This window comes from Megalops cyprinoides, chromosome 11, assembly GCF_013368585.1.
Source record: "Megalops cyprinoides isolate fMegCyp1 chromosome 11, fMegCyp1.pri, whole genome shotgun sequence".
Classification (NCBI taxonomy): domain Eukaryota; kingdom Metazoa; phylum Chordata; class Actinopteri; order Elopiformes; family Megalopidae; genus Megalops; species Megalops cyprinoides.
Genome location: NC_050593.1, coordinates 24,444,655 through 24,457,666, shown reverse-complemented (window position 1 = coordinate 24,457,666; position 13,012 = coordinate 24,444,655). Strand labels below are relative to the sequence as shown.

The window sequence follows — 13,012 nt, the reverse complement described above, 5'->3', positions numbered from 1 at the left end:
TATATATATATATATATATATATATATATATATATATATAATAATATTATTATTATTTTTTATTATTATTATTTATTATTATTATTTATTATTATTATTATTGAGAGCATTTAATAAATGGATACAATATTGGTCAAACTGATTTTTTTGTGTAATGTGTAATAAATTAAACCAGTTTCTCATGATTTGGTATTTCCTTATCATGTGATACAGTTTGATCCGGGCGGAGACTGCCAGTCCTTGAATGGAATATGTGCAGTTAGTAATGTGCCACGCACAGTCGTCGCTTCTAGCGCTTGAGATAGTTGACCGGTTTTTGCGACAGCATTGAAATATCAAAACGCTTTTTTAAAAACCCTATACCGCGGTCGCCATGGCGTCCCACAGTCGATTTAAAGATGAGAAGTACAAGAACTGGCTCAAAACAACCATGAGTCTACAGCTTCTGAGATGCGGTCTCGGCACTTTCCTCGAAAACGAAACCGAAACTTTCCACGATTCCCTGCGGAATAAACTAAAGGAAGCAACTTGTAAATTGAGATGTGACTTCAAAAAACCTAAAGACGACCCTTGGAAAATGGTAAAATGATTACTTGAATAAGTAGATGCACCTTTAAAGTTGTTTTCTTTTTGTTGCATTTTTGCATTTCGTTCCTTGTAATGCAATGTAAACTCTTCAGAATTGTTGGTTATCATTACTGATAGAGTAACTGAGAAGTGATTCGCGTGTTCTAATTATTATTGGCTCTTATAAATGCATCTTATCTTGAAGTACCGTTTTATTTTATTTTGTATTGACTGTATAGATACGCACGCGTGGGGTACACAAAGTAATGGAAATGCCAAATCAGACAGGACTCGTATTTTGGAGTACATCGAAATCACACTTAAAATTGTGTTTCCTATTAAATTCACTCCTAGCAACCAATATGTTTCTGCTACAAAATACATTTAAAATCAGACTAACAGACTTTTTTCCCTCAATAGACACCTCCACTTTGTGAAGATTGTGGACGCTGGAGAGATGAGATCAGAAAACACCACAAAGGTGGATTGATTTATTGGAATAATAGCACACCTTCCCGGTGGTCATCTGACAAGTGGGAAGTGGCAAAGGTAAATTAAATTTTTGGTTGAATTTAGTGGTAATTTTCATTGTAGAGAATAGGAATAGAGCATGTAAATGGGGGCAATATAGGTGTACATTTTAGACTAGACACCTGTAAACAAGATTTTATGTTAGTAACCGTGTTAGTGACTATTATGAGTATTCATATTATTGTAGGTATTTTGACAACCCCCCACCCCATGTAAGTGCTCAACTTTCTAATCAAAGTCCATACCCATACAGGCTATATATTGAGCTGAAGTTCATCTGCCTTGTTAATAGACATGTGTTTTCCATTGCAGGTCTACATGCCACGAGGAAACAGGAACCACAGCAAGTTGGATCAGTTTGACATTTCTGCGTTTCTTAATCTCATGACAAGTTGCAAACATTTTAATAAATTTGTAAAAGAAAAAGTTATTACAGAGGTACTGAAATTATTTATTTGAACTGTGTAGCTGTGTATATATCTTCCCTGAGTTGTTCCTTGAAAACAAAAAAGAGCCAAATAATGTAAAAACAAAAGTAACATTATACTGAGGAGAGAGAAAGTACAATATTGAAATCATTATCCACCTCTCTCCCCTGCAACTGTGAATCTCTGAAGGTCACCAATGTGAGAAACCAGATGATGCACTCACCTGACATGAAAGTGGCTAAAGAGGACATGGAAAATCACCTAAGAAAAATCCTGGGGCTTGTCAGTCACCTGCAGGTTCACATTCCAGACATGGAGGTGCTGTGCAGTGAGATCAACCAGGTAAGGACTTCACGGTAACAAATGGGGAGCCTCAGTCTTCTGTTGTATGCTCAGATGAACACCTTTTGCTCTGAGGATGCTGTGTTCTGAGACAGGGACTGTGCCATTTTATTGCTGATTATCTCATCCATGCTGCTGTTCTCTCTGTTCATCTAGCTTGAGAAGACAGAGCTCAATGTAATGTTGGAGGGGCAGGACACCAGTAGGGATGCTAGTAAGACAGATGTTATTAAGAATTTACGGGACGTGCAGAAGATGCAAGACTTGGAACAGCAGGTTCTGAAGGAGAAGATCGAGACTCTGGCTTTTCGTCTTGAGGAGGACAAAGGACTTGCTAAAGTAAGCGCATGTGTCTTGGGAACATACTGCTTCTCACCTTCTCCCCTTTGCACACTGAAACTGAGGGGGCAGTTTCACCCGTACTAGGTTCAGTCTAATTTGCTATCACAGTGGGGTGTCGGTCAGGACACAGGAGTCAGGTTCCGGGTTTAGGTGTTTATTGGGGATTTTGAATGGATGGATGCAAGGGTTTGTGGTGTATGTGTGTGTGTGTGTGGTTTCTTTAGCACAGACGCACACAACAACAGCACAATGTTTGGTCCCCAAAGGCTTGGTCTCCCCAGTTCTTCACCTCCCAGGTATTGTTGCGGTACTGAGGTGGGGGAGGTCACTACCACCTTTATCTTGTCCCGTATCCCCAGCCCTATTGAGGCCCTGATTGGTGGCCAAAGGATACGGGCAGGTCCGAGGGCAAATGGTGACCTGGGGGCTGTCCTTGGGGGTGTGCCTGTGACTCAAGTTCCCTGTGGGGGTCCTGCTGATAAGGGGAGCAGCAGGACCGGTTTGACCAGGTTTCAGCTGAGTCGTAAACAAGTGCCTGTGAGAGGTGGGGGTGGTGCGCAAACAAAGACAAAGACAGAGACAGAAACATGTGGCCCTTTTCTACTAACACTGTCAGTGAACTCTCTTGCTACACCCATCATTCTAAAAACTGTAAAAGATCAGGTCCAGCTGGGGTATTAGCATGGCTCCTTAATTTCGAAGATGTCAAGTTAACAGCTTCTAACCTGGGTATACATGGATCTGTTTTCAGACAGAGGAGTTCCTTGGGATGAAGGAGTTCCTGGATCAGAACAAGGACTTGCTGGTCCAGCTGGGTCCACAAGTGGAGAAGCTGAATATGATCCAGGAGAAGGTGGATCAGCACGATGTGCAGCTGAATGCCCTGATGGAGAAAGTGGACCAACTGGAGAAAAATGTTAACGGTGTGTGTGATGAGAGCGATCAGAAACTCGATGAGGTGACATTCATGAGACTTCAGCTGTCTGATCATTTTTTTTTTAAATCACTGTGACTAGCTATGTTGAATAGGCCTATGTTTTAAAGTTGTCTGATCTTAGCAAGTTTTTAGCTCTGTTTTGTTGTAGATTAGGTCTGAATTGAATTGCCTTTAATGTACAGTTAATTGTCAACAGAACCTGTTTTCAGTGCTGATGTGGTCAAATACAAAAACCATCTGTTTGAAGAAGCGAGGAAGAACAAATGGCCAGACCCTGAGTTCAAAGAAATACGCAAGCCTCAAGGTATCAAAATGAAATTTGATTCTTCATTTTTAAATTAAAATTGTAGTGGGAATTGTTGATAAACTAGCACAACATTGCCCTGCCCAGTAATTATATATTTGGTTAATTACGTGTGGCTTACATTTTGCATAATATGTACTTATTGTATCTATGTTGATAGTATAGATTATACAATGGAATTCCTGCATGTTTCAATCACTGATGTCTCTTTGCCAGGTTATATAGGACAGGTGGTGGTCAATGGGCAAACTTTCACAGGTGACCGTGTCCACCCCAAAGTGAAAGCTGCTCATCAGGAGGTGGCAAAGATTGCCCTTGAACAACTAAGGATGCAGCCATCAGCTATGGAAGAGGGCAGCCTCTCTGTCCGTCACACTGACCAATCAGAGACCTCTACCTCCCAAGGTGTGGTATTGCATGGCTATTTTTTGTTGAAGGAGAGAAATAAATGAGTGAGAAAATTTGAAAGAACAAAATGTTTGCAAGATATTGTATTCTTTTGGTGATTAATGACCAACATGAACTATGAAACTATCACTACCCTATCTGAAATTATGTAGAGACACAGTCATTGACGTTTCATTTATAATGGTGTGAAGGTTCAATGTTTATTCTTGAAACGGACTCCCATTCAGTGCTTCTTTCCTCAACAGTATATTTCTGTGATGTTACCGTGGACCTCAACACTGAGATTGTTCCATCCGAAGGGCACTGTAAAGAAGAAGCCATTCAATCTGCCTACAAGATATTAGCCTCCAAGTTTAGCATGGATGTGTCTGCAATAGGTGAATTATGAGAAAAATTGCTTTCTTGATTATTTTCTCCTCTTTTCTGTATTTTTCTCTTTGATGGGTTATTGCACACTAGTGTTTTTATTGATTGCATATATTATCTTAGTCACCATGACAAACATTATATACTGTATTTCAGATGCACCATATAAACCAGCAGTCCATGGGTACTTCAAGAGATGTGGTTTCCAACGGCCAGAAGAAATACTCCACACTGGTGCTGATGAGAAAGTTTACTGCAAACTGAAACTTTCTGGGCATTTTACTTTTCAAGGACAAGGTCAGTAGAGTTGATCTGGAAAACGTGCCGTTAACTCACCAAGTGTTCCAACATTTTTTGCTGCAAAAATTGTGAAACGCTTTAAGAAAAACTGGACACAAAATGGGCATTCAGTTCTTTCCTTAATTTATGCTTCTCAATGACATAAATGCCTGTAGACATTGTTCTGCCTGTCTGTAAATCCATTAACATTTTTGTTCTGGTTGCTTTTCAGAGGGTGCAAGCAAAAAAAAGCTGGCAGAGCAGCAGGCAGCTAAAGTGGCCCTCCGCCATTTGTCAGGGGTCCTTGGCCATGTGCCTGTGACAGGGGAAAACTACAAGAGTGCACTGAAGGAGCTGATGGAGGCAAAGAGCCTGCCACAACCCTCGTATAGTATCCCACAGATTCAAACCACTGAGAGAAAGGCCGCAGCAGAGCACCCAAACCCAGGTAAGGACAAGTCTCTTTAGCTCTGTTCTATCATCCTTCCCTTGCCCTGCTAATGGTGTGTTTTTTCCTGGGCAGCTTCTGTGGCGAGCAGTATCCAGTTCCCTGAGAGTCGTTTGACTCAACGTACAGTTACTGATGCTCCAGAGCTGCTGCAGAGAGGACCTGCCAGCCAGGTCACAATCCCTGCCACACCTGTCGACACCCATGAGTGTTCTGTGTCCTCAGGTGTGTAGAGAGGCTGCTGGTCTTTCGCTGTAAGTGTTACATTTAAATAACCTAACCTGTAGTAACCCTGGTGAATATCCTGTTTCTGGAACAGGGAACCCACTGTTTTTTGCTGCTGTGAAAGTTCCGGTGAATACTGTGTTCGAGGGACCAGAGGCTGATAGCAAGGAGGACGCAGTTGAGGAGGCGTACAGGGGTCTGGAGCAGGCTCTCACCCTAAGAGACGCAGCAACAGGTAACACACCTTGCAGGCCTGCTACTGTCTGATATTGTCCTTCACACACAAAGCCATAAGGGAGACTTCCCCTCCTTCTTACAGGGTCCACGACTGGCAGTGCCAGGCAGCAGGTCCATGACTTCTTCAGCCGAGCTGAATGTGCTGCCCCTGTGGAGGAGTGTGTGAACACCACAGAGGGGAGGTTTAGGTGCACACTGAAGATATGTGGAGATCTGACTTTTCAAAATCCAGGTGAGAAGTTAATTTCCGAAGTGAAGAATCAAAAACCATGATGTGGAGCAGAGAAGGGTATGTGTGGTCCTGTGGTAGTTGCATTAATTGCAGAATTCTATCAGTTGTTAAACTAAACAAATGCAGGTAGCCATGGGCTCAGTATTATATTGAGACCAACCTGGAAACTACAAAATTATGGCACTACAGGAACAGGCTTGCCCTCTCTTGATAGGGTGATTCATGGAGAACTGTGTTCTCATCCCCATTTTTTTTTTTTAGAAATAATATATAAATGTAAAATGGATTTGTTCTCCTCTTGTCTGCATTTAATTTCTTGTGCTTTAGTGGCGGCATCTAAAAAGCAGCAAGCGGAGCAGGCAGCAGCTAAAGAAGCCCTTCTGCGGCTGGCGGGGGTCCTGAAGTGGGACCATGATGGTCTGAATGAAAATTGCAAGGGGAAGCTTCAGGAGCTCTTGATCAAACAGGGGCTGAAGCCCACTTATTTGCCCGTGCCTAGAACTGGAGATACTGAGAAGAGCAGCGGAAGTGCAGGTTTGTGGAGCCGTCTTTCCCATTTTAGCTTAGGAAGTATGAGAAGCACACCTGAACAAACAGCAATTCTTTCTCTTCCCAGCATCTGCGAACAGCAGTGCTGGAGACCCCACCCCTGAGGCTGGAGCATCAGATAGTAATGCCAAAACTCTGGCAATGGCTCCTGCTGACTCCGGCCACCTTCCACCCAACAGCAAAGTGCCCAGGGTGGAATTTCCAGGTGCAACTCACACTGATTTTAATAAAGGTGCCATTTATCATAAGGTTGTTATGTTGTAATCATTTTATTGGTTCTAATACAAATGACCAAAAATGGTTTTTGAAATCTTTGCTTGATTTTCACTGTGAATTGAAAAATGTTTTTTTTACTTATGTACTGTATATCAAAAAATTTTCTCTCTGCATATATATGTCTGTTTGTGTACAACAGAGATTCTGAGCATGCTAGAGATGTCGGGTTATCGGGCGCCTACGGTAAACTGTGAAGGGTTCGGTATGGAACAATGGTTCAAGCTCAGGGTGGAAATCCAGTTGGCCAACTACACCTTTCAGAACCAGCAGGGTTACAACAATAAGAAAGATGCCACCCGTAGCACATACCTGAAGTTTGGTCAAGCCACCAAAATTTGTGGGCCAAGTACAGGTATTTAGCTCATTACACTTTTTCATAATGTGATTCCAAAAATATTGTTATGCCACTGAATATGTTCTTTGTCTCTCACAGATGAGAGCCAGTCTACAGGGGCAGTCAAACAGTATTTTGCACAGAAGGCTTTAAGCCCCCCCACTGAGGAATTTGTGAAAAAGGACAATAAGTTTTACTGCTCTCTGAAAGTGGATTCATGCAGTTTTCCTTATGAAGGAGAAGGTAGGAAATCCACTTACCCTATTCACTGTCGAAGGTGAATTGTGAGATATCATTCCATGTAACATAATATTCCATGTACCATTCTGTCTTGAGGGTGTGTTGATGTAATGATATAGTGACTCACAGGAGAGCCTCCATCTTTCAGGGCCATCTGAGGAGGAAGCAAGACAAGATGCATCCAAAAATGCCCTTTCCCAGCTTGCCCCGCTGTTTGGCTGCGAGTTGGCTGCTAAGGTGAGCAGCAAGGAGGCTGAAGAAAGCCTGAAATTAATGCTGAAGGAGGCTCATCAGGAGTCACCGGTGTTCCACAACACTGCCACACTACACAGAGCCACTGTTGAGGTTCTGTTTAATGCATTCACATTGGAGAGCAAGGGGCAGAACAATAAGAAGCAGGCTAGGAACCAACTGAGTGCCCGTATCCTCGGACTGCTGGGAGAGGAAGGGACAGGTGGGCACTCATTCACTGAGGTTTGCTATTACCTATTTAGAACAATGGATGGGATTGCTCGGATGTCTTTGCACTCATTTATGTATGTCTTAATAAATATACAGTCCTTTGATTTTATTCATCCTCTGCAGAGATGAGCAGTAATGTCAGTGCAAGGAATCGGGTTGATGACTGGTTCAAGCAGAAGGGAATCTCACCGCCAGTGTTTGAGGACACAGAAGGGCTAGGGGCAAAGGCCACGTTCTCAGTCAGCATAACCTGCTCTCCTCAAGGTAATTCATTGCGACCCCACTCACACAAAAACAGCTGGTGTGTGTCCATGTTTCACCTGTGCAAAATGCAGACGTTAAATACGCAGCAGTCCCTAATATGGGACAAAAGCATCGGCCAGAGCTGCTGTTCAGTGTTGTGATGAAACAGCTGATTGCTGTTCATTCCCTGGACAGGCTGGCAGCCCAGCAGCGATGCGGCAGTGAGAAAACTCAAAGAGGAGCTGCAGACCAGACTTCAATACCTTACTGTGGAGGATCCTGACCAGGGGCTTTGAGCTAGGAAGATCTGAAGAAAAAGACCACTATTAGCACTTTCCCGGAAAAGTTGTGTGTTTACGGCATCTTTTAACATATTGCCTTGGATATTGAAATGAAATGTTTCCAAATATACTTTAACACTCAAAGTACAGTAAATTTGCAGTGTAATTACACATGCATTTTTAAAAAATAGAATTTTACTGGTCTTATAGTATGGATTTCTGGAATAGATAGGTGCCTAATCATTGCTTTTCATCATCAAATTAGTTTTAATGATCTGTATTTAAATGTCAACTTATAAAGAATTGATTATATTATATTAATAAAAATAATTTATGGTGTGTGTTGGCAAGGGATGTTTATGTATGCATGTTTACTATATATGAGCTCGTATATTTTAATGGCATACCATACATTAATATTGAGTATCCTAAATATTTGATGATGATGCTTCGTTGCACTGTAAAGAATGTGTAATTGGTAACCGGAATAAATGCGTTTCATTTGAAATCATTGCCATCACAGATAAAGCCGCGCACTTCTAGAGATATTTCTGTTTGCAGTGTGCAGGTGTCTCCTTACTAAACTGGTGCTACACCAAAATAATTCCGATAAGGATCAGAGACGAATGCCGTTCTCCGCTCATGCGGCAGCGCCATCTGTGGGTGATTGGGTGACGTAAATTTACCGTTAAAATAAATATTCATTTCAAATTAGATGATAGTCATACAGACAGTCTGAGTCTTCCGGATAGGTATCGGGATCATTTTGCCGGCTTGGGAATGGCAGCAGTGAGCGCTACAGAACCGCTTTGCCAACCTTGCACATACGATGCCAAATTCAAAGGTAAGTCTTGCATCTCAACAGAGAGAATCGCATTCGTATTTTGACTGAGACGTGCAATAGCATAGAGAGCTACAGCTGTACTGTAAAAACGCGTTGTTTACCAGCAAACTGGATAAATGCCATCATTAGCACTGTTTCGTTTACCGTTCTGGAGGCTAGTTACGGCCATTGTTTCAATATTGCTGTCGTTGAGCACTCTGGAATTTCGAAAAATGATGTTTGTCTCCGGTTTTATATTAAATGAATTACCATATGCATAGGGTCAGTGAGAAAATGATGGTGTCGGTAAACATGTCCTTCGTTTGATTTAGTTATTTTCCTGCACAGTTTTGTGTGTTATTATCTGTTATTGTTACCGCTGTCTGCGTTATCATCGTCACCATTGTTGTCACTTGTGCACATGGTCAGTGGAGGTTCACTTGAAGAAGCCTCTGATGCCGATTCACCTGAGCAGCGAGCAGGTGGGCATGGAGATGCTGTGCCTTTGTAGCCAGTTGGACCTCCTGATCAGGGCACAGGTGCACCAGGTGAGACAGCCCCGCCCTTCTGCAGATGGAGCAAAACCCTCACTTCCTTATGGCCAAGGAACACAAGGTCTCACACCTTAGGTCAGCCCTGCTCTCCCTCCTCCACAGTTCCAAGAACAGCTCAAGCAAGACACCAGCCCGGTGGAGTCTGATTCCTTCCAAAGACAGAGTGAGCCCACATCACCCTATTTTGTGTTGTAACCGTGTTTAAGTTAAATCAGAGATGGCACAAAACTAAAATTGCAGCTCATCACACTAGAAAGAAAAATGACAAAGGAAATTCATGTACTCACATTATGACCAGTGTCCACGGCACTCCTTTTATAATATTTAGTGTCCAATGTACCCACTCTCTTCTGTCCCTTGGCATATTGGGCTTTTTATCCCATTTACACAGGTGCCGAGATTATAGAACGGATGTACCTTTGCCTAGAGCACCTGCCCAAACCTGTGCCGCAGCTAGAGGTAATGGGCCAGTATTAACTTATATGCGTTTTGTTTTTAATAGCACATGCCTTAACAATAATAATGTTTAATTACCTATAATGTCTGCAATGCATTGTCTTTAGTTAATCAGTGAGTGGCATTTTTTGAGTCAGTTGGATATGGTCTTTCCCTCACTAGGACTATATGGATGCAGTGGGCTTGTCCACCATGTTCCCACGTGTGGAGGTCTTCATCATACATGGCAGCCCAGTGGATATGCTGGAGAAACCAGCCATGGATGGTGAGAGACAGTATACCCAGTGCTGTCACTCACTCTCTCTTACAGTGTGTAGGCCCACTGCTTCAGCAGAGGTCCTCTGTATCCCAGCATTCCTCTGTCCTGTGTTTGATGTAAGATGATGATGTCACGGAACAAGCAGTGTTTTAAGTGATGCAGCAATGAAAAATGCAAATTTGTTTACTTATCTTGAATATAGTTACATAGTAATTTTTGGATGTGCTTTTTCAGCATGGATAGTAATTGAGTTTCTGAGTTTTAGAATAATTTTATGAGAACTGTGGGTTAACTGTGTTTTAGCATGATCGGAAAGAATTTTAACTCGATCCCTGTAGATAACCATTTATGGTCATTATTCAGCAACTAATCCAAAATGGAGAAACTCATAGCTTTGTATATTGGAAAATCATTATATCATTTCATTGTATCATGATTATACTTGCAGTATTATATTATTCCTTCAGCAGACACCCTTGTCCAGGGTAATTTACATAGAATAAATTAGGAGATATACTGATACTGGAACTGTGCTACTCAGACTTCGAACCAGTAATTTACTGGATATAGGCCCAGTTCTCTCACCACTCCTCCACATTGCTACCTGATGACTGCAGCTTTGGAACAAAAAGTGATCAGAAGAGCTAGACTTAGGCCAAGGTTGATTCTTGCAGACTACTTTCCCCACATTGGGAAGCTGAACCAGTTGCTGGTTCTTAGCCAGCAGCTGGAGGACGACGTGAAGCATCTGGGAAGCCACAAGTACATCGCACATCAGCTGTCCGTCATATACGTGAGTGCACTTCTGTGTGTCCTTTGACACACAGAATCCTTTGACCGCTTTCTACCACGGGTGTCATTTTCTTCTGTCAGTTTTTTGATCATAGCTTGCCTGGGTTTGTTTTGTGTGTGGCAGCAAGTCCTCAGTTCTTTCAAAGGTATCCTGCCATTATCCATTCTAAAGAGGGACATTGAAGCCAACTTCAAACAACTTAAAATGTCCCTGGTGACTGAGGAGGGGTCCAAACAGGAGCCACAGTTACCTGCACATTACGTCAGCTGGTAAGAACAAGGACTGCTCACACCTCCTAGGGGAGGTAACTAGGGCTTTTTTGTACTGAAAGTGGTAGATACGTTTAGATAAGGAGACTCGTAAGATTGGAGGAGTATAAATGTAGAACTTATAAACATCAATATGTGATTTACGACATGAAAAATAGAAGGAAATATTTGATATCTAATATTCTTTCCCTATGATTTTTCCCAGTGATCTTTCAGGTATCATGTATATTGTGTGTGTGTGTGTGTACATGGTTCATTACAGGATACTGGATGTGACTCAGAGCATTGTATCTTCTGTGTCCTCACTACCTGAGGAACTGACCGAAGCCCTCAGTCCCGCCATGGACTTCGTCTCCAGCCTCACATGACCCCAGCCTGCATGGCCTCCCCTGCAGCTCCATGCTTCCAGAATGGCTAGTGTCAGATGGGAGTCTGGACGGGTGTGCATGCACACTGCTGCTCAATGGATCAATTCATGGGGACTGAGTGTTGGGTAAAGGCCATTCAGCCATTGTAATATACGGAAAGAATAGGCTGTTGTATGTTTTAACATTGTACTATACAGTACTGTACTTCACATTTAAGAATACGATATTAAGCTTTCAGTTATTCCTGGGCTGGGCTATGATGCTGAAAGGCATTTGTCTCGGCGCTGCCAGAGTATGATCAGAATGAAAAAAGTACTATTTTTAGATTTTTGGACACTTTGCTTTTTCGCTAGGTGGTAGAGATTTATCTGCAGATTTATTGTCTCTTTTCCCTTGTTTCCTTGGAATATTTAATTCATTTTGCATTTGCATTTATCTGTCCAAAGTGCCATGCTATACACACACCATATTTCATTCTGCGTATGTGTATATCAGGCAATCCATGTTATAACCTGGTGCTCAATAGAGAGGTGAAAGGGTGCCAACAGACAACTGCACAAATATTCTCAGATGAAACATTTCTCATTACAAGATTATAACTTTAAAGTAGGAATTATAAGATTGTTTCTTAAGCTTTATCTTATTGACATAATTTTTGGAAGAGATTTCTCAAAATAAAGAAATCCACTTGGAGACATATTTGGAACCATGTATCAAATATATTGAATTTTTATATGTTTTTCATATAAAAAACTCCATTCTTATTTTTTAAAAATTGAAAGATTAGTTGATCAAAATTAAGGAATGATTAAATACATTTTCTTCTTCTTTCAGTCTTATGAAGGAACTTTATAAAACCTACAGGCAAATTATCAGAATAGTCACAGACAATATTTTCCAGTGTATTTCAATCCTCTTCATTTTGATCCTACTTGACATTTACTGGTTTACTGAAAAAGAATTATTTGCACCAACATCAATGGTGTACAATATTGCTCTGATTTCAGTTTGTACTACATCTCAGCATGTGCTCACTTCTTCTTTTGAGAATTTCCTTTGAGACATTACTCAGTTCCTGAAACACTACTCAATTGCATGGATAATCAGAGCTGAATATTCGTCTGTGCTGCTGGCAGCGTTGCACTGACTGTGATGATCTATGCACACTAGTTCCACCTTCAAGCAGACAACAGTCTTACTGTTAGCACCAGCTGTTCCTCTACCTCTGCCTCTACTGCAACACTGGATGTACCTGAAGCATTTGCCCTCTCACTGTTAGTGTACAACTGGGATTGCATACATCATTGCAGTAAATTTACATGGAGTCTTAAAGTACTCCATCAACCAACAGGGTGAATTGGTTGTTACTTTTAATGACAGTCTGCATTTGTTTTGTAACCAGAGTATTTTAAGTGTTTAAAACATCAAAGTTGGATCTTAATAAAATAAAGTATGTTAA

General features: G+C 41.6%; 2 protein-coding genes across 2 annotated transcripts; both read left to right on the top strand.

Annotated features, from left to right (window-relative positions):
- Positions 1 to 369: 369 nt before the first annotated feature.
- LOC118785368 lies at positions 370 to 8,087 on the top strand. Its single transcript, XM_036539985.1, has 21 exons — positions 370 to 580; positions 988 to 1,116; positions 1,411 to 1,536; positions 1,716 to 1,868; positions 2,025 to 2,207; positions 2,962 to 3,133; positions 3,344 to 3,451; positions 3,668 to 3,856; positions 4,105 to 4,236; positions 4,382 to 4,522; positions 4,737 to 4,952; positions 5,028 to 5,177; positions 5,272 to 5,412; positions 5,497 to 5,646; positions 5,974 to 6,180; positions 6,263 to 6,400; positions 6,611 to 6,823; positions 6,905 to 7,048; positions 7,194 to 7,499; positions 7,631 to 7,771; positions 7,946 to 8,087. The coding sequence occupies exons 1-21, from the start codon at positions 374 to 376 to the stop codon at positions 8,044 to 8,046; spliced, it is 3,447 nt and encodes a 1,148-aa protein (XP_036395878.1). The 5' UTR covers positions 370 to 373; the 3' UTR covers positions 8,047 to 8,087.
- Positions 8,088 to 8,721: 634 nt separating this feature from the next.
- si:ch211-218d20.15 lies at positions 8,722 to 12,105 on the top strand. The gene is made up of 8 exons (XM_036541189.1): positions 8,722 to 8,875; positions 9,284 to 9,402; positions 9,511 to 9,571; positions 9,800 to 9,867; positions 10,027 to 10,129; positions 10,798 to 10,916; positions 11,040 to 11,185; positions 11,448 to 12,105. Exons 1-8 carry the CDS (start codon positions 8,812 to 8,814, stop codon positions 11,551 to 11,553), a joined length of 786 nt encoding a protein of 261 aa, XP_036397082.1. The 5' UTR covers positions 8,722 to 8,811; the 3' UTR covers positions 11,554 to 12,105.
- Positions 12,106 to 13,012: the final 907 nt, after the last annotated feature.